Here is a 23,242-nt window from a genome sequence, read left to right on the forward strand (position 1 = left end):
ACATACATACCATACATACATACATACATACCATACACACATACCATACATACCTACATACACACATACCATACATACATACATACATACATACATACATACATACATACATACATACATACATACATACATACATACATACCATACATACATACATACCATATATACATACCATACATACATACATACCATACATACCATACATACATACATACATACATACATACATACATACATACATACATACATACCATACATACCATACATACCATACATACATACATACCATACATACCATACATACATACATACATACATGGATACATACATACATACATACATACATGCATACCATACATACATACATAGATACATACATACATACCATACCATACCATACATACAATACATACCATACATACATACATACATACATACATACATACATACATACATACATACATACCATACATACATACATACATACATACATACATACATACATACATACATACATACCATACATACCATACATACATACATACCATACATACATACATACATACATACATACCATACATACATACATACATACATACCATACATACATACATACATACATACATACATACATACATACATACATACCATACATACATACATACATACCATACATACATACGTACCATACATACATACCACATACATACATACATACCATACATACATACACACCATACATACATACATTCATACATACCATACATACATACATACATACATACCATACATACCATACATACATACATACATACATGCATACCATACATACATACATACCATACATAAATACATACATACCATACATACATACATACACACATACCATACATACATACATACATACCATACCATACATACATACCATACATACATACATACATACATACATACATACATACCATACATACATACCATACATACATACATACATACCATACATACATACATACATACATAACATACATACATACATACATACATACATACATACATACATACCATACATACCATACCATACATACATACATACATGCATACATACATACGAGGGCAAGTCAAGAAAGACTTGGACTGATTTTTTTCCCGGCACTTCTGTTAACGCTGGAGCTTCATAGTTTGGCATACAAGTAGGGTGGGTCTTGCTGTGCATATATATAAAATGTTGTTAAGGAATCATTGCATGTTTGGTAACCACGACTTTTTATTGCAGGTGATGTTCTGCGCCACCGGAGTCATTACGAGATGAACAATTTGCAGCTATACGGTTCTGCTATCGCCTGGGGAAAAGTGCAACAGAAACTCTAGGAATGTTGAGAGCAGCTTACAAAGATGACGCTCTGCCACGAAGTACCGTATTCTGGTGGTTCAAAGAGTTTAAAGAGGGCCGAATGACAATCACGAAAGCTGGTGGACCAGGTGTATCAGCGTCAGCTGTTACTGAGGTGAACATTAACACGGCAGCAGTCATTGTTAGAGAAGATCGTCGCATCAGTATCGACGATCTGGCAGTCGCACTACGCATATCTCATGGCAGTGCCTTCAAAATTTTGCATGACCACCTCCACATGAGCCGAGTGTGTGCGCGATGGATTCCGCGACTCCTGACACCAGAGCAGAAGGCCGTTCGAGTGGAGACTTGCAGGGAGCTGTTGCAAATGTTTGAGGATGGTGGAGACGCCTACCGCACCGTGTGACTTTTTTCTATTCCCTGCCCTAAAATCCAGACTGCGTGGACGCCGCTTCTCCGATAATTCCGAGGTTCTGAAGGCATCGGAGGCGGTTTTGAAGGACCTCTCAAAGAATGGCCTGCGACACGTGTTTGAAGACTGGAAGACTCGAATGAAAAAGTGCATTCAAATGGGCGGGGACTACTTTGAAAAGGATCATGTGCCTGTTGCTGAGTAATAATAAATTGCCTAAAAAAAAAATCAGTCCAAGTCTTTCTTGACTAGCCCTCGTACATGCATACATACATACATGCATACCATACATACATACATACATACATATATACATACATACATACATGCATGCATACATACATACAATACATACCGGTACATACCATACATACATACAATACATTCATACCATACATACATACATACCATACATACATACCATACATACCATACATACATACATACATACATACATACATACATACATACATACATACATACATACATACATACATACATGCATACCATACATACATACATGGATACATACATACATACATACATACATGCATACCATACATACATACATAGATACATACATACATACCATACCATACATACCATACATACAATACATACATACCATACATACATACACACCATACATACCATACATACATACCATACATACATACATACACACATACATACCATACCATACATACATACATACATACATACATACCATACCATACATACATACATACCATACATACATACATATATATATATATACCAAATACAACTATACATTCACACGCACCTTTTTGTTCCACATTATGTGTGGAAACAAATACCAACAACTAAAAAATATTCTCTGGAAGATTTATAAGCAATTTAGAAGAATAATTATGTAACTCAACTAAGATATTAGAAAATTCTGGTTGCAAATTTGATATATACACAATCAATACACATTTTCCGAGGAAGCAAATGCAGCTACATACTAATATGGCGACAGCTCACCACATGTTGTTGATGGGAAATATAATGTTGTTTCAATGTCTTATTACTGCATCCATAAAATTCAGGAAAAATGGATTGGATAGACCGCTGACAACATAAACCTTTGAGTTATTTTGTCTTTACATCGCTATATGATCTTATGAAATTATATAAAATCTAGGCAAAAATCCCTCCAGAAATTTTAAATAATAAGTCATCTCAGTTCATTGTTTTCTAATTATAGAGATCCCTCGTGGTTCTATTATTGGCATATTGCCTTAGGCGAGATAAACAGGGGTTCGATCGTCAGAATTCATGTTTTTTGGATTCCACGTTAAAATGTAGATCCACGCCTCATATAGCCTCAGTGCTGAAAGGGACAATAAACTATTACATCCAACCTTTTCTAATTATTCATTCACTTACGAAATTGATTACTGTGAACTTCCTCCTTTCAGTTCTGCAGACTTCGAATACAAATTAGTTACTTGATTAAGCACTTTCGTACTTAATATTTTACACCTTTCTTGTTTGTTTGTTTGTTTGTTTAGAAACCCACATAAGTTATTTTGACAGGATAGGGCGGTTGTGTCTAGTGCTTACCATTCTTCAGATGAATATTATTTCTCCCCCCAAGGAAAGTGAAACGAATTGCAGGGGAGGGGGCGAAAATGAAGACTTGGAAAGAAAACAGATGTGAAAGAAAGCAGGGGAAAACTGTGGGTTGGGTAAGCTGGATTTGTCCTTGTAAAAACCAGATGATGATGATTTTGTATAAATTAAGTTTGTTTACAACAATGAAATGTATAAATTTTAGTAAAATTTTCACCTAAAGATTCATAGATCAGTTGGTTCTTTACTAAATGACAGAATTTCAGAGTCCTAGAACAAGCGATAACCGGAGAGGCATCCGATTACGCTGCAGCAAGCAAAAGCTTATAACAATGGAAAGAGCAAAATGTTGTAAATATTTTCGCCTTGAGATTCTTAGATTACTACATTCTTTGCTAAATGCCAGAATTTCAAAGTCCTAAAACAAATGATAACGGGAGAGGTACTGTATTTCTCTACAACAATTAAAAGCGTCAACAATGAAAAGAAGAAAATGTCGAAAAATTGTCACTTTGAAACCCATAGATTACATCACGCTCGGCCGCCCAAAGGTAAAGGGAAGTAACTGCATTTCACGCCATTTTCATGTTTTTGTACTACATGTATTATTTTAAGCTTGTGCATGTTCTGGTTATGTCATTGTTACCCTATTATGCTTATCAAAAGTAATAGAAAAAGAATACAAACTCTTATAACAGTAACGTTAATGATCAAACATGAACATTTTTGCTGTTTTCCTCAGAACAAGCATAATGTAGATACTTCTTTTTATCTTTGGTCGGCCGCTCTGTACTAAATGACAGAATTTCAGAGTTCTAGAACAAATGATAACGGGAAAGGCATTAGATTTCTCTGCAACAATTGAAAGCTTGCAACAATGAAAAGAACAAAGTGTCGAAAAATTGTCAATTTGGAACCCATAGATTACATCACGCTGTACTAAATGCCAAAATTTCAGTCCTAGAACAAATGGTAACGGGATAGGCATTGAATTTCTCTGAAACAATTAGTTGAACTCAACAATGAACGAGTCAACAATTCGAAAATCTGTACGGGACAATTCCTGCGTATAGTCATTATCCTTAAACAGACTGACCGCGAAGAACATAATTCAGTATTCGTAAAAGTTATTAGTCATTTTTTGTGCACATTAATTTAGATTGAAAAGATAGGGTGATAGCAACGCCATCTCTTATCACAGAAACAAACTTTTTATGGCTACACTATCCTTAAACCAAGTTTTCGTGAAAAACTATTTTTTTTAATTATAAAACTCACAAAATTAATGTTCTTGTAATGATTGTAGCGGTACTAAACCCAAATATGTGGCTAATATACAAAGTATTATAAAAATGACAAATGTTTTTAAAACTTGCAGTTTTTTCTTTCTCTAGTAATGCGTGTTATTTTCTCTAACTAATACCAATAGTAGTTCCCCATAATGTGAAGATACCATTGTTCCATTTTCTGAACATCATGCTGGAACTTTTTTTTTTCTTTTCATTCTTTTCTTTCGTCATTCACATTTCCATGTTCTCAAGCAACTGTCTAGGTAAGAATGTATGAAATGAATTTTCAGCCGAGCCTTCCATGTATCGAACGAAGTATTTTAGTAGGCCTAATGTATATGCTGAGAAAGTTGCAAGCAGTACTTATGTTTATTTACTAAAGGAATATACTTAATATTGTGATGTCCTGGTATATACGTTATTCTCAGAGGCCAGTCTTTTCACTCAATGGCTCTCTATACCAGAAGCTAAGAAAAGCACTATTTTCTAAATTATTCCTGTAATCCTAGTAATATAGCAGCGACCTTCAAATCTTCACAAATTTTTCACCAGAACTTGTAATAATGATTGATATCTAAAAACACAGACATAGCTATTATCATATGTTTCCTTTAGGGTCTGCCACTGGTATTAATGGGTTAGTGTTTCCGTTGTGTAATAATAATGTTTTGAAGCTAGTTTAAAGGAGTTGATAAATATCTTTGTTCTTCAGGGATGTATTGGAACCCTAATGCTTAGATCCAAACCATCTATATTTGTACAAGTACAAACGAATATTTTTCGTTACAGAATAACCCGAAAATTCTTCAGGTGTGCTCATAACAAAATGAAATTCTAGTACTAAAATCCACTAAATTTCATTCCTGAAGTCTTTCTACCCAAGCACCTCCACTTCGTGCTTAGTCAGATTCAGATCTCTTACTAAATTTCCAGTATAGATAAATTAATGAGGAAAATTAAATGTTTTCACGTTCTGGACTATAGTTTGTTTAAAAGGACGTTGATTTTCAAGTAATTAATTTATCTATTATGCTTCTTATTTCTAACATGGACTAAGAACTGGAATTCAGGTGCTGCGGTGGGAAAACCAAAATCTAAAATGCGAAGTTTTCGCAATAAAACACTGTCAACCAATTCTCATACGCCAAGCTCATAAAACAATAAAGTGGTAACAATCGCTATTGTAGCGTACCCCTTATCATGTTTAATGTAGTTTGAATGGCCTGTATCGGCTGAACACGTTTTACCTTAGTTGCCTATGAGGATTGTAAAAAACTCAGCCTAGTGAGTTTTATTAGTGAGTTTTATTGCGTAAAATTAGGTTTTATTAAATTTTCTACGTATATTTGAAGCCTCTTCCTACTTAAAATATCATTTAAGCATTCATGTTCTATTTTACAATTAAAACTATAGAATTCCCTTGTGAGGTAACGGTGGCTTATCTCTGGCGCAGGTTCCTAGTTCAATCTCAGCTCCCACGAAGTGAGCTTTATGATGGACAAACACCGTGTGCATGTGTTTTCTGGGTTCGGGTTCTCCCATTTCCTCCGACTTTGATCATGCCACTATTATCACCGGTCTCATCCTCACCGTCTCCCTTAGTCTCGGTGCATAATCGTGAGACATTGAACTAAACTTAAAAATAACAAAAAAGAAAGAAAAAATGTGGTACAAGGGAATCCGTAAAGCCTCATTCGCGTTCTATGGAACACACTATGTACCATTAATACTCACTTATAATTCAATTTCTAGAAAGAAGGAACTGGCCAGTTCTGTACAGTATCAAAGAGGGGTAATTCTATGTAATATAGAGCAGGAATAATATCCCTTGTTACACTCAGGATTCAAATTTCTGAGCCAGCTGTCCTGACTAAAGACTCCTTTAGCTTTCTTCAGACCACGCCAGGCAAATACTGGTATAGTACCTTAAGATCAGATCAGAGATTAAAAACGTTTTATTAGATGGATATTTTTTTTAAAAATAAAAAGCAATTTTTAAGAACTGCAATGTATATAATATATAGGATATTAGAAATATATGTATATATATTAAATTCTAATTTCAGGTTGCCAATTTGCTTCCTTACAATAGATTAACTAACACATGGAAAAAGACATTTTATTGTTTGTTTGTACTAATACGGGAATATGTATTTCAAAAACAGAGGGAATGTAGTTGCATTGCTTTTTATTCCAGATTAGAAAATGCCGTTCTTTGTATGGTGAAAATTAGGTTCATAGAAAATATTTAAGACTTCTGTCCCCCTTAGGATACGCATATAAATGAAAGTGTAACAATAAAAACTCTATAAAATATTTTATTTTGGCATAAATTTCAAACCCCTTCTCTCTTAGGATACATCATTTAAGCAAAATTACATGATAAAATCCCAGCTTGAGGTAGATATAACAAGGTTTATAAAAAACAATATTTCAAACTATTCAACTGTTTCCCCGTGACACGATCACAAACGGCAGGCAACATCGATTTAAATATGAAGAAACAAATTAAAGTAAAACTCCCCTTTTCTTAAAACAGAAGTTTTAAGAAACGCTAGGACACGTTTCCACTGATTTTTAATGAGTAGTTTATATGCGAGTTTCATCTTTCTAACTTGGTGGGATCGTGACATGTGTACTTTGTATTTTTACATACATTTTGAACCCTTCTCCCCACTTTCTAGGATAGTCCTTGAATCAAACTAATATGAAGGAACCTATCTCGAGATAGGTACTAGCTATGTCCCAAGATTCATTTCAAACTGTTCAACCGTTTTCCCATGATAAGATCACAAACAATAGTCAACATCGCTTTCAATGTAAAGAATGACATTTTAGAAAATGTCCCTCTCCCCACGTAAAACGGGCATTCTCATAAACATTGGGATACGGGCCCGCTCACTTTTAATGAGGAGTTTACATACAAACCTCTATCTGTAAGGATCGTTTATGGCTTACAATATATGTATATACATTCACTGTTTAGGGAGTCACTGTGTATAGGGTGATACAAAGAAATGGGAAATTTTGAAAGTTGTGTTGGCAACAGTGGGCGTTTGGTAACACTGCATAACGTACGCCTGCCTGTCAGCGACACTCTGCCATTTAGTTATTATGAATGCTTGGAGTGGTGCGCAGCGTGCTTTCGCAATCAAAGCGTTCTACAAGAACAATGACAGTGTGGAGGGGGCACGTAGAGAATTCTGTCGTCATTTTAATTTAGGACGCTACGATCGTGTTCCATCAGCACATGCTATTAAAACATGGATACGTAATTTCGAGCAAACTGGTTCGGAAATGAAAAAGAAATCTCTACGCCGTGTGCGAACCGTTCGTACACCAGACAGTATCCAAGCTGTTTGAGATGCTGTTATAAGAAGTCCACGTCAGTCAATCCGTCGCCACTCAACATCGTTACAGTTGCATAGTGTAAGTGTTCGAAGAATATTAGTACAGGACTTGCAATGCCATCCATACAAGTTGCAGATCGTCCAGGATCCGAAACCCAACGATCATGTTATGCGACGACAGTTTTGTAAATTAAAGTTTCAAAAGATAAACGAGGACGAGGAGTTTATTAACAAACTGTGGATGTCAGACAAAGTCCATTTCCACCTAAGTGGATTTGTTAATAAACAAAATTTTAGATATTGGGCACAAGACAATCCTATGGAGCTACACCAGCGTTCATTGCACAACAACAAAGTTGCTGTGTGGTTGTGCTATGTCATCATACGGTGTGAGGTCCTTTTTTTATTTATTTATTTATTTATTTATTTTTAGAACGAGTATGGCCATGCGATTACAATCATATCGAATCGTTACGTTGCCATGCTTGAAACCTTTGTTGTGCAACAACTACAGAGATTTCCACACATTATTGACACAGCCTAGTTTCAACAAAATGGATCGACGTGCCACACAGCACGAATATCGATGGCTGCTGTACGCTAATTGTTTGAGCAACGTGTAATTTCGAAAAATGGCGACATTCAATGGTCTTCCAGATCCTCTGATTTGTAAGCTTGTGATTCCTTTTTGTGGGGTCATCTTAAAAGCAAGGTGTTTCTTAGTCGACCTTCTACAATGGAAGAATTGAAAACCAAAGTCCGAGAAGCAATTGCCGCAATTCCAGTTGAGATGCTACATCAAACCATGAACAATGTAACGAAGAGACTGCAGGAATGTTTGCGTAGAGAAGGAGCTACTTGCAAGATGTCGTCTTTAAAAAATAAATTGTACTGTATGTATTCTAAACTGTCATTATTTTTACTATTAAATGAGAGAAATATTTTTTTAAATAATGTTTTCACGAAATTATTTAATTTGAAAATTTCCTTTTTTTAAAAAAAAACACTCTGTATAACTGTGTATTTTCCTGCCATTAGAATATAAAATGATTCTGGCTTTAGGAAGTTACGTTTTTAAGCTGCATCGATGCTTCATGCTAATCACTTATTCTACACTAATCAGTCACAAAGGGAAAAAAATCATATTCAAGATTTAGGATCAAATCTAAAATGAGAGAGGTATATAAAGAAAGAAAAAAATAGATCAACAGGAAAGCTATTTCTGCCCAATTAAATTTTATCTGATATCCATAGCATCTGACTATTTTCAATTTAATTTAAGCGATAAGCATTCCACGAACTTGCAGTGGTACCATTCCAGTCACGAAACTTCTGTTTATTTTAATATATCTTAACATGTGAAGAAATTTTCTTATCTCATTCGATGGCTTTATCTTAGCTTAGTTATTAAATTTATTAGTTGTGACAAATAACAAGCCCTTTTAATCCATGAACTGTATATTAATTTCAAGTGCTATATTCGGTTATTTTTTATTTGTATTTCATTTTATATATATTTTAAAGATATTAATTTGATATAGTTTGTAGGTTGGGCTCTGTTGTTCTCGTACTTCTATATGTCATTCACTTCCTACCCTCAGTCACCTCTCCCGATCATTTGCTTTATTTTAGCATTTCATTATTTTTCTCACTTCTGAAAGAGCTATTGTACTGTATAGCATCTATCATTTTAAATAATAACAATGTGAATGCATAACATTTATGTGGAATATATCATTTCCATCAATGGAGCTATTATTTTAAGTTTCATTGTTGTTATTGGTCCATCTTTGTTTTGCTGATTTTATTAAACAACAGGGACCAAGGCAAAAGACATACACACATACACATAAAATTATAAATTAACTCTATCTAACTTGATGATGTGACATGATGAGAGATATGAACTATGTACATGTGGAAAATGGTGTATATATATATATATATATATATATATATATATATATATATATATATATAGAACATAATAAATTGCATACACACAAGAGAGATAAGAAGAAACCTAATTATTGAGAGCACTTTCATTATACTGGTACAATATAGAATATATTACATAGAACCATGGGCGGCGATTAGGGGGGGCAAAGGGGGGCAGTTGCCCCCGCACTTTTTTTAAGTAACCAATTAATGTATATAGTTTCATTTGGAAATGTAACGATTTTGTATTGTTACTGATTAATAGGAAAAAATGCTGCCATATAATATTTGCTGTTGCGTGAATACGTATTGGTTGTCTTCCCGTGGAGTAAAGAAAGCTACAGTAATTGCGTTTTAATCGCCACAGAAAATAACCCCAAAAAATAACCTATTGGAGCACAATTTCAGCATACTTTCATTTCTTCTTACAAGGGCTCGATATGTTAGTGAGCCGCTTTGAAGCTAATCGAAAGAACATTATGCAAAAAAGTAGGGCCTATTTCACAAGTTATTCTTTAATTGCACAAAACTTGACAGTTCCTAAAATGTCTTTTCTTCTTTCTAAAGTAAGGAATATCGATTAAAAAGAGCGTGATAAGAAACAACTTCTACCTTTTCCATTGTTTTGTAGTGTAATATACGAGTGAAGTGTTGTGTTTAAGGATGTACGAGTGTATATACAATAAAATTTAGTAAATTGAACATAATTCTAGGTTTTAAGTTTATTTTGTATAACTGAAGTGTGGATTGTAAGTATTGTTGTGTTTTGATGTGTTCCAAGAAAGTGAAATCTGCACCTAATGGCAACGAACATATTTCAAGAAGTTGCAAAAGCAAATATTTCTTTAAATGTCGTAGCATATGCTTGTAGTATTTACTGTCTTTCATTTTCTAAGAGTAATAACATACATTTAATATCATGTGTGGAATTAAATATTAAGTTTTTCATTAATCATCAATTTCAATATAACTTTTGCAAAACAAGCATCATTATTCATTACTATGATTAATATTATCCTTTCTATTTATTTGTTTTGCAAATTTTAAATAATCTGATCACACAATTTTCCAGACAGAATTTTAAGATGTTCATGAGCAAGGAATCAAATCTCTTCTTACACTTTCGTTGTTTAAGAGTACAAAGGGCTAGTATTTACTTGCGTTGTTCTTCTCAATTTACTTAATAAACTATTATATACGATATACGGTATTTTAACTGAAAATATAGTATCCTATTAGTTATACAACCTTTCGTCAAACAAAATATTAGAAACAACCAGGAAAACGAACATTTATATACAAATATTCAGATCATGTCTTGCCCCCTCACTTTTAACGTCCAACCGCCGCCACTGGGATAGAACCAATTCAAACGTGAGTCAATTTTAAAGGATAGCTAATGAGGTATCATTATAATACTGTAATCATACCCAGTGGGAGCGTTATTTATGATAATCGTTCCAGATAATACTGTTTTGCTGTTTCGTTCCCAGACAAAATTAAAAATTCCATCAAGAGTAAAGAACTGAGGGAATCGATTGATCTGATTTAACTTGGAGAACGGGAAAGGAACTTGCAATACCACATCTGCAACTAAATATTTGCAGTTAACATGCTAAACGAAAGCAAACATGGAAATAATGAATATATATATATATATATATATATATATATATATATATATATATATATATATATATAAGGTGTCCCACATAAAACCGGTACGCTTCATGTACGAGATTCAAGTAATACTTTAACATCAACAACGAAGCAATGAATAGAAAATAGTAACGTTAAACAGTTACCTGTTTTTAATAAGAGATGCTGGAAGTGATGGCCATGGGCATCCAGGGATCGCTGACCTCGTTTGATGACGTTACTAGCAACACGCTGTAATTCTGCAGGCGTAATGTCATTAAATTCTCTAGTAAATTCCGTTTAAGGTCGTCTGTTGTGTGAGGATTCTTAGCACACACTTTTCGCGGCGTAATGTTTCTCAGTGTGCTCCATAAATAAAAATCACACGATGTTATTTCCGGGGACCTTGGGGACCAAAGGCCACTACTGACAACATGTTGTATTGTCTTGAGAAAACATATTGCTGATGTGGGCTATACTTTGGTTGGATGTGCGGGCGGGTGCTCCATCTTGTTGGAATACTGCATACAACTTCTCTGCATCTGTTAATTGGGCATAGAAAGAGTCAAAGATCTCTAAATATCTGGCACTGTTTAAGATGTCATTGAAAAATATGAGGCCAATAATGCGCATACCGGACAACGCACACTAAACACTTACCTTCTCTGAGTGGAAAGGTTCTTCATGCAGAATGTGTGCGTTGTTTTGCGACCAGTATCTTGTAAGAGCTGCCTACGCGCCAACTGTTTCCAGTGGCTCCCTCTACGAGCCCTCAGCTGTAATGGTTATGGGCGTACCTCTGCGTGCGAGTGCTATTACCAGGCTCCCAGTATCTAAAGTTTTTACCTCACCCACCAGTTAAAAGCTATCTTTCCAAAAGAATATTCCTCTGGAGGAGGAATGATAGAACCACTAATTTTAAATAATTAACTTCAACCAAGGTTGTATACGACCAGATCGGTTTAAGTTTCCCCTCTCTCCCTTATTTCCTTTAACTTACTCAAGGGAGGCAGAGAGAAAAGATGGGTTAAATATCTCTTAATCCTTAAATATCCTCTTACAATCTTTCCTGTCGACCAGTTCTAAATTAACCAATTTCTTCACCTTGTTTGCAAGAATCTAGGGAAGTTCTTACTACAACTAGCATATCAGACTCAAATTATAATGAAAACTCGTCAAGTTTCCTCTTTTAGATATCTTTATTTCAATAAAGAGCGAATGATAGCTGAGAATAGTCTATGATCTCTAGATAAAATATTTATCTGTCTCTATTTTATCCTCCCGAGACTGAGAGGGGCTAAAGTATATCTCTGTCCTAATTCCTAAAGAATAGGGAATTAGTTCCTACTATAATTGATCGAAGAATTTCCTACTTCAGTCCTTAAGACAAAATTACATATACTAATTACTCTAATTAATCAGGGTCCACTCAGGAAGCGTTCTCCTACAAGCTGATGAAGTGAACCAATTTACAGTACTAAAGGTGCCTTCACCACTTATCCAGCACTTGGCCTAAACCTAAGCGAGGAGAAGCCCGGAGCCAGTCCTTTCTCAAGAGGGATACTATCTAACAATTTACTAGGAATAGGTCAGAGAGGATATACGAATAGACCCCAACAAGAGGCCTTTCTAGATCAGCACTCAGATCTATAGAGATAGGTAAACTTCACCCGTTCCAGTCCCCTAGCATTCTAGAGCGGAACTAAATGTGTATTTTAAAAACAAACTATCAGCCTGGCCTTATATAGCCAGACGTCGGCCGGACTCGAACCCGGAGCCCTCCAATTCAGAAGCAATAAACCTATACATTGGACCCAAGCAAGGAGCCCAGGCAAACTCTAATGTAAACTACAAACACTACATTTCCTAGTTAAAGTGCTTAAAGAGAAATCGCGAGCTAAACATTATCCAAAAATAAAAATATAATTATTTATTTCCTTAGATTGAGAAGTGAAACAAATAAAGCTTTAAGCTGCCCCGTGGACTCACTTGCCCACTCGCTATACTATACAAGAACTTTTCGGCTTATTTCGAAAATACCCGTACGACAGTCATCATTTAGACTGTTCTAACCAAGAAACTCCCATCCCCTGAAATGGAACCAGAGAAGGACAAAACTGCCTCTCCCGCTTTTCGAAGCACTAAATGGTTCCCCGCCTCAAGAGAATGCCTTCTATATATATGAGAGGTTCGGAAAGATATCCAACTGTTTTTCTAGCAAAACTACCTATTGACTCATATACAGATGGTGATCAGAAAAATGGTAACACCTGTAGTTGGCAACACGTCAGATGTATGGGTTGGCAGTGGTATCGTAGCGCCCGCAGCGCCGGACCGCTGGTGGTGATGTGTTAGGTCGGTCTCCATACTACGTCAGGCGCAGTGGAACAGCAGTGTCCAGTGGCTGCAGCAACCGGAGGTAATGTAAAATGGGAGACCTCTCAGATTTTCAAAGAGGACAAATTGTTGGTGCGCGGTTATGTGGAGTGACTGTGACGGCAGTGGCTACTGTGTTAGGTGTGTCGCGTGGGACAGTGTCGAAGGTGATGACGGCCTACACAACACACGGGAAAACTACATCAGGGAAGCGGAACAGTGGGCGGAAGAAAATCATGAGTGACAGGTCATGCCGGATATTAAAGCGCATTGTCACGCAGAACCGTCGTGCCACTGCGGAGCAAGTGACGGAGGAACTCAATCAGCACCTCCCCCACCCTGTTTCGACTATCACAGTCCGCCGCGAATTACATGACATGAACTTACGGGGTCGTGTTGCACGGGCCAAACCGCTCATCAGGGACCATAACGCTTTCGCACGCCGCAAATGGTGCCGCGACCCTGCAACTTGGACCATTGAGGACTGGAAACGTGTGATATGGTCGGATGAGTCATCCTTCACCCTATTCCCAACCACGGGCCGTGTTTATGTGTGGAGAACGCCCAAAGAAGCTTATGATATGCAGTGTCTCCGCCCAACTGTGAAACATGGTGGCGGCTCGGTGATGCTGTGGGCCGCCATATCATGGTTTTCATTGGGTCCTGAGGTCACACTTAGCGGAAGAATCACTGCCAACGATTATGTCGCAATTTTAGGAGACCACTTGCATCCTATGGCCCGGATGTTGTTTCCGGACAATGACGCCATCTTCCAGGATGATAATGCACCCATTCACACAGGTGGCGTTGTTGCAGCGTGGTTTGAGGAACATCGGGATGAAGTTCAACACCTCCCCTGACCCGCCCTGCACGAGGAATGGTGTAAAATTCCACTTGCTACCATTCACGACCTCTATGCCTCCATCCCACGTCGCATCAAGGCTGTTCTGAAGGCGAAAGGTGGCTCGACACCATGTTAATCTGGTAAGTTGCAATTTCGTTCAGGTGTTTCCATTTTTCTGATCACCATCTGTAGATGGCATAGGCGGAATAAAAGAAAACGAAAGTAAAATGAGGTCCCGTTCCCCTCTGTCTGTATCCTAAACGTTGCTGGCAATGGACAATGTTTCCAACTAACATTCGTTATATATAAAAGAGGAAGATTTTTTTTTTCATTTATATGCTGCAGAAAGGAATATGCAATATTAATATATGGATTATACATGGTAAATACAATATATCTTACATGAAATAGTAATAATATTTATAATATATATCACATAACCTTTTACCTTTGAAACCAGCGCTGGTTTATCTTATACCTGTATTGTAATTACAAATATACAAGAATATAATCATGTTTATGTATATATATATAGTTACCTTAAAATATATATGAATAATAATAATTATAATAATAGAAATATATAAAAAAAACTAGCAAGTGGCCCTGAAGGGGTTCCTTGCAATCTGCAATTCTGGGAGTTTACTTAACCTGACAAGTGAAACCGGGCCTCGTCTGACATGAAGTAAAGCATGGGGTCCAAGTAGCTATTAGCAGTTGATGTTAACAGCCAGTTACAGTAATGAACTCTTTTTACCCCTGATCTCCACGTTTCAACTCTTGCACCACATTCAGACGATAGGCTTTTAATGTCATATCTTTTAGTACACGATGCTGCGATGTACGAGTTACACCAACCTGCTGTGTATATATAAAATCAAGTGCGAGGTACAGTTTATAATAAGAAAAGAGCGACTAGTTTTACTTTCTTTGGAACATGTAGCATTTTTGTCCTTATAAAATAATTAACTATTTAAAGTTATTTCCCAATCTGATGAAAAATATCTTGCATCTGCATGGAATTTCTCTTCTTAGTAAGATGCTTGTTTGGAGATGTGGACCAATAAAATGCTTATTTGTATTGTTGCCTTAGCTTATTTTTGAAAATATTGTAATAATTTGTTCCTTTCTTCCAGGATACTCTTATAAGAAAGCAGTACTTAAAGATTCGTGCCCAACTGCTACAGCAGAGATATGGAGTATCTTTCGATCAAACAAGTTTGAAGAGCCGAAGTATAAGTGCGAGAAGCAGCAGTAGGGTATGTAGATTCTTGTTCAACAGATAAAAAACGTAATAAGTGAAACAGTATAAGTACTTATGATTTGATTCTTTCCTGGACAATATCCCAACCTCGATACTATGGCCTTTTACGGGTCTTCTTAGATGTGAACTAGCGTCTTCAGTAGTTCAACGTCCTACGATTGGGCACCGAGGCTAAGAGAGATACTGATAGTGAGATGGATGATAAGGGTGAAATGAAGAAAAAACGGGGGAAACGGGAGAACCTCTAGAAAACTTTCACACTCTGTATTTGTCCACCATAAAGCCACTTTGTGCGAACTATGATCGAACCAATGATTCCACGCACCAAAGTTGAGCGTCTGCCACTGAACCACCGTGGCTCGAACTAATGTTCTGTTGTACATATTCTTAAAACCCGTCTCCTTTAGCCTAAAGGGCATAATCGTGGGATGTTAAACCAGAAATTTCAGTTCAATATTCTTAAAACGATCTCACTTCTTTGTTATATACCTTCTGAGTGTTACTGAATACCGCGTCATAAATTTCGGAAGTGTTAAAAAAATAATAAATCATATAAGCTTTCGTCGTAAACTATAGTTTCCAAGCAAGAGCTGCTGGAAACAGGTCAAAAGGAATTTTAGAGCGTCCTTCGACAAATAACCTGGCGGTCCAGGAGTTCGTCTCAGAAAGTAACCTTGATCAGTCCAAAATTTTAGATGGTGAACATGCTCAATGACGACTCAAGGGATCCCCCAAAGAATATGGGAGATCTCAGTTATGATGGGTCGAAATAAGCATGGAAGGAAGGGCATATCGCTAGGAAATAGGAATTCATTACCAGAAAGGTAGTGTCTGATGAAGCCAAAGTAAATAGTTGGCGAAAACGTAACGTAACTTTTATATATATATATATATATATATATACAATAAACGTATATTTTGCTCAGCGAGTAATTTAAATCAGATTTAAGTCTGTTAAAAGCAAAGCTTGTACAATGGAAGATATTACAATCTCCATTTCATATGGTTTGCTCTTACCATGTGTCATGTTTCATGTCGCTCCTATTGATTTCAGTTTTGTTCACTTCTGTCATCATTGTTGCCCTCATTATTTTGATGCCTACGCTAATGTCTTTGTCTTCAATTTTGTCTGTCATTTCTCTTTGAAAATTTACGATTCATGTTGTTCAAATACCTTGTTGCGAAATTTATTTTTAAAGTAAGGTTTACCATTAGCATCAGTACATTGGGTTTTCCTATCATCTTTCACTTGAACATTCTTTACATTATATTTGTTAATTCTTGGGTTACTTTCATTTTAGATATCTGTTTCTATATCATGTTTATCATTATCTTACAATTATCAATTAGTCTGTTATCCAACTCAGAATACCCAAGCGTTCCAATCTCTCAATTAAATCAGACATGCTCTGTATTTGAACCAGTGATAACATTTTACAACCACCATATAGCAGCTTTGATAGCAATAAGTCTACAGTTTCAAATTCATCAGGACAAAACATTAAAGGAACATACTTTCGACATAATGACCATGCATAATCAACAAGTAATTTGTATCCTGAAGATTTGAATTCGATTGATATACAGTACGAAGCTGCTGTAATTCTCATATCAGTGTATTTCTGAACAAAGTAATGAACAAAGTCGCTGTAGAATCGTATCTTACTTCACAGACAACAGGCAATCTCTTTTCCAAGATTAATAAACGATCCCTTTCATTTATACGCCCCATGACAAAATATGAGGTAATTTCTTTCAAGAATCCTCTCGGATTTACCATCGTAAAATACTTCCAGAAAACAAAGGATAACAATTTATTTCCGTCAGCTTAACGATTATATGTGACGATATTATCACCACAATACTTATTCAAACATGCTCTGTGATCATGAATCTTTCATTATTAAAATTAACTTGATCATTATCTACATAACGAGTAGAAAACAGTGGGTTGCAACACTGAATACAGGCCACACAAAAACAATCTTTTTCAAAATCTTTCCTTGCGTGTGAACATTAATTACCTATTTGTTCCTTCTGTCGGCTGAACAAAAATACTTCTCTCATATGTGACTGGTCAGTCTGGGGAAGGCGCTTTACGTCTCTTGAAGCCAGTTGAGAGCAATTCGGCCTTCCTTCGTATCATTTAAGAACGTAACACTGATTTCCGTATCGGAAAAAGGACTATTACATGCTCAAAATCACATGCCATTTTAACATGCTCAAAATCATATCATTCATAACTCTCTTAAAATTTTCTGATAGTACAAGCTCTGTACTTCTTCCATCAAAATGAATATAACATTTACTATTAGTCTGTACATTATCAGTATAATTCTTATTACAAATATCCGATGTAACATAAGTATATTATCACCAAATTTGCTGGTACAATTGGCAACATAAGTATGTTATCACCAAACCGCAGTGTAGTGCAAAACATTGTTTGAAAAGAAGTAAAGATACTTACAGCTCTGTGAGGGTTATTGTTCATTCTTCGGCGCTTTTTACCAGCACTAAAATAAAACACTTGGTCCTTCTTGTTGCTCATCCGATACCTTCGCCTTTTAACGCCCTTTCGCCTTCTTGACTAATTCTGGTTTCACGTACTATTTCCTTCTCAGAAATATATGTCTTTTTGTTGTTGTTTGACTCGCTTTTCCAAGGAATCGATTCTGCCCGCTAGCTTTTCCACTTCTTTCTGTAACTGTTTGCCCTTCTTCCCACACACAATGTTACTAGTATGATTTTCGCTTCCAGTCTATTGACTTGACACCCGAAACCTGAATATACTCTCTTCCAATTGATTCAACATCTCTCGCATTTCTTTCTTTATTTCAGCACAAACCTCCTGGATTTCTGCTTTTATTCCAGCAAGCCCCTCGTGGATTTCTTTATATTCCAGCACTGCCTTCCTGATTTCTTTGATTCCAGAGCGAATCTCCTGGATTTCTTTTAGTTTGATGTCAAGTCTTTTCATTATCCTCAGTATCTTGTCTAGTGTGTCATCTTTTCCAGAATTCTCCTTACATGTGTCTCCTTTCACACATGCGCCTCACTTCCATGGAGAATCAGACTCGGAATAATACTTCTGCTCCTTCTCACTCATTTTTAAACACATGAAATGATAGTACTTGTCACAAAAATTACAATACACGAACCATTTCACTATCATCGCAACAAACGGCCTCGGTGCTCGTGTCCAACATTCTTGACAATAAACTTGACCACTTAACTCTCACAACACTGTATTTACTTTAATGCACTGTAAATTATTGCAATAGTTCACTTGTAAACAGTTCATATTCCTAAATAATATCATCCGAACCAACACTCACTTTTATGATCACGTCGAGGTCATCACTTTTGCATTGTCCCTTCTGTTCGTATCAGCAGGATATGATAATGTCTTTACAAATCTGACTCCACTCACAGGAAAAAGAATCTATATAGCTCGCTCCCTCTCAACCGCGCACTATATCAAAAGTTCGCATGAACAGCTTTATATGTTCAAGTATATTAAATTAATATACACATGCTTAATGGGTATATTTTGTACTTACTAACTACCCTAATTGCCACAATCACACTAGCGTCCTGCTTCTGAACACATACCTTTCCGGCCACCTGGTTCGGATTATTCTCTTAACTTTCAGTGTATCGAACCGAAAAAAATATCACCAATGCAGTTTCTTTCTTTCTTTTTTTTTCTTTCTTTTTTTTCTTTCTTTTTTTTTTTTTTTTTTTTTGCATAGAAATTAATTTCTTATAAATCTTAAAACACTACATAGACGAGGGTAATTTGGACAAATAAAGGGATTACACAGTTAATAGTTTTACCCATAAATATTGAAAGTAATACAAAAGTTCGTTGGGTTTCTTTTGTACCGAAATATACGCTAAAAATCACTACTAACAAAACTAGAAATTACAGTTACCCAACACATTTCATTACAATTTGCAATTACTTGAAAATAGGACTTTGCAACACTAACATTTGAGGGGCTTGGTGGCTCAGTAGCGGTAACATTCATATTTCTTTTGCGTGACGTCCCTGGTTCAATCCTCAGCCAAGTAAGTTTGTGGTGGACAACATCGTATCCTTGAGTTTTCTCGGGATACTCCCGTTTCCTCCCGCAATCTCATTTCACTAATTCTTCCACCATCACTCACTTGTCTTATTCATCCCTCTTTCTGAGTCTAAAGGGCATAATCGTGGGACGTTAAACTGAAAGATCATATTTCATTTTCTTAACACTGATATTTGGAAGCATAATATTGAATATGGCAAGATTGTCTTAAGTGAAGGCAGGGTTTGAAAAAACCCGGGTTTTTCTGAAAAAGCCCAACCCACCTGGGCCCATATGGTTTTTTTCGGGTTTATTGGGTTTTTTCGGGTTTAATTGGGTTTTATCAAAATATTTCAATGTCTTTGGGATAAAAGTGTTAAAATGTGATTTATATTTCAAGATTATCATTGTCGCAACAATTTTCTCTTCACTGCTGTTTTGGAAAAATGGCCGCCATTTTGAAATTTTACGTTGGATCATCGCCAAAATATATACAGTTAATTTAGAGTATCTCGTGCTTGTACTCTAAAAATTTCGACTTAAAAGACCGAAAATTGCGCTTTGTAGCGTGTATACCGGATATTTTGAAAAAAAAAAAAAATAAATTGTCACCATTTTGAAATTTTACGTTGGTATGCCGCAAAAATCTATACAGGAAATTTAGTGTGTCTCGTGCTTGTACTCTGAAAATTTACACTTAAAAGACCGGAAATGATTCTCTGTAGTATGTATGGTACAAGCAGACAAACGAACAAATGCAGATTGAATCATCCCAGAAGCCTCAGTGACGTTTGCCAATTGTGAACACCAAATATATTAATTTAACAGCGTAAAATAAATGGTTTTTATTGTTGAAATTCACTTTCGATACATTGTGCGTTCAATTACGGGAATTTCCCGAGCACTTGTTGCAAGAGGGATCTTTCCAGAAAATTAATTTAAGACCATTAAGAAAGATATAGTTCATAATTTATAAAATAAACTAGCTTTTGGCTAGCTGGGGGCCCTGCCCCCAGAACCCCGAGTTTGCTTGGGCCACGGCCTCGCATTTTTTATCTATCGCCCTTTGCATCAACAGTGAATTTCGTGAACTTGCTATTCATATTTCCTGATTCTGCTCACCCGGGGGCATCGCCCCCCACACTGTCTTTGCTCGGCCTACGGCCTCGCATCTCTTGAACCCACAATTCTATCATTTCTTTTCCTATTTCAACTATTTAAAAGATAAGATTTTGTATCCCAAGAAAACGCCCACTTAAATAACAATTGAATTTCTTCAAAACGCCCATTTAAATAACAGTTGTTTTTCTTCATTCTTTAGACCCTAAAAATATTTAAAATATTCACTTTTGGCTATTTTCTTGTCGGTTAGTCCTGGAATGCTATAATCATGCCAAATTTCATCATTCTAATCATGCCGGAAGGGCCTAAACATTTTGGGGTGTAGAAGAGGTCCCATATAAATAACATGGGAAAGATTTTTCAGTTCCCTATAAAACCACTCAACGTTTGGAAATTTTCATTTCTGAGGATTCACTTAGGTAACGCTAACGAAAAGGTACAAGCATACCGAGTTTCAAGTTTTTATTCCAATTCTAAGTATCTAAAACATGAGATTATAGGTGCAAAAAAGGCCCATTTAAATAACATGGGGAAATTTTTCAGCCCCTCTTTAGACCCCTTAAAAATTAAAAATATTCACTTTTGGCAATTTTTCTGTCGGTTAGTCCCGGAAAGCTACCATCATGCCAAATTTAATCATTGTAGCCCTACAGGAAGTGCTCAATAATTTATGTCAGCTCATGTAGTTTTATATATATTTAGGATGTTTCAGAATGTCTTAAAAATGAAATTAAATATCTTCCAGCATAAAATAAAGTTTTATTGTTGAAGTACTCAGTTCCGATGCTTTGTGCGTTCAATTGAGAGAACGTTTTTTTTTTCCTCCGTCGAAAATGCAGCTCTCTTTACTGTACATCGAAACTTCCACTAGTACGAAAGTTCGAATTCAGCACTTGAAAAAATGAAATGAAATCTTTAAGTTTTACGTCCCACGGTTATGCCGGTTAGGCTAAAGGAGACGGTCATTATGAGAGATGAGTGAAATGGTGGAATGAAGAAAGTGGGAGGAAACGGGAGAACCCCGAGAAACCCCACGAGCACGGTGTTTGTCCACCACAAAGTTCACTTGGCGGAGTTCAGCACTTGAAATAGTAAGCGGTACGTAGTTTGGAACTCTGAGCATCGAGTTTCTTAAATTTGACGAATTTTTACGCTTTTGTTGGTGTTGATTCTATAGAATGCTTATTTGAAGAGTACCTACAAATAACTGCACTAAACTGTTGTTGGAAAACTAAATTTTACTGAAGAATACTTGTGTTACCATCAAAGGTAAGGCATAAATAATACTAATAGTTTTACTAATTCACTACATGTTTACTGGTAGTACCGGCATCTATGGCTTTAAACGCGTCAAACGTATGAGGGACAACGTCTCACGGCGTCGCCGAGTTGGCGAGCACACTATTCACGGAGAGTATTTTCTAAAATATAAAGTTGCATTTTTTTTCCTTCAAATAGGCTATAAGCATAATACATACATTAATTTGTTACTTAATTATCTCAAGCTAAGGTAAGGCTTTTTTATTCATTCAGTGCATTCAGAACTTTATAAAGGTCTTATGTTGAATGTTGTATACCTTAACGGGAAAGCATTCAATTCGCCCAAGGAAAGTCCAAAATATGATAAAAATCACTTTCAATGTGATCACACTGGTTGTATCAATAATATATTAACAAAAAGCTCAAAAACCCAGATGGGTTTTAAGGTGGGTTTTTTCAGGTGGGTCCAACCCGAAAAAACCCGGTGGGTTTTTTCGGGCTGGGCCCACTTGGGCAAACCCTGAGTGAAGGGGGTTGAGATAGTCTTAAATAAAAATGGTTGTTTGAAATTTAACAATAAGCTTGCTTATTAATCACAGTAAGATCAAAGAAACCTGCCATGCAATTGTATGTGTAATAACTATTAATACCATGTGATAACTAGTATGGAGTGTAAGAACTTAATTCCTCAATGTCGCCCCACCAATCTTGGAGAAAGGAGTTGACGTT

At 36.1% G+C, this 23,242-nt stretch overlaps 1 protein-coding gene across 1 annotated transcript in view; it reads left to right on the forward strand.

Moving 5' to 3' along the window:
* LOC145665399 (WD repeat-containing protein 13-like) overlaps window positions 1–23,242 on the forward strand; it is a 55,412-nt gene that overhangs the window by 13,020 nt on the left and 19,150 nt on the right. Inside the window, 2 exon segments of the mRNA XM_081732704.1 lie at window positions 15,934–16,070; window positions 17,412–17,607. Of these exon segments, the coding sequence (XP_081588830.1) occupies window positions 15,934–16,070; window positions 17,412–17,607 (333 nt within the window).

This window comes from Thermobia domestica, chromosome 11 (genome assembly GCF_964235325.1).
Source record: "Thermobia domestica chromosome 11, izTheDome1.hap1.1, whole genome shotgun sequence".
NCBI lineage: Eukaryota > Metazoa > Arthropoda > Insecta > Zygentoma > Lepismatidae > Thermobia > Thermobia domestica.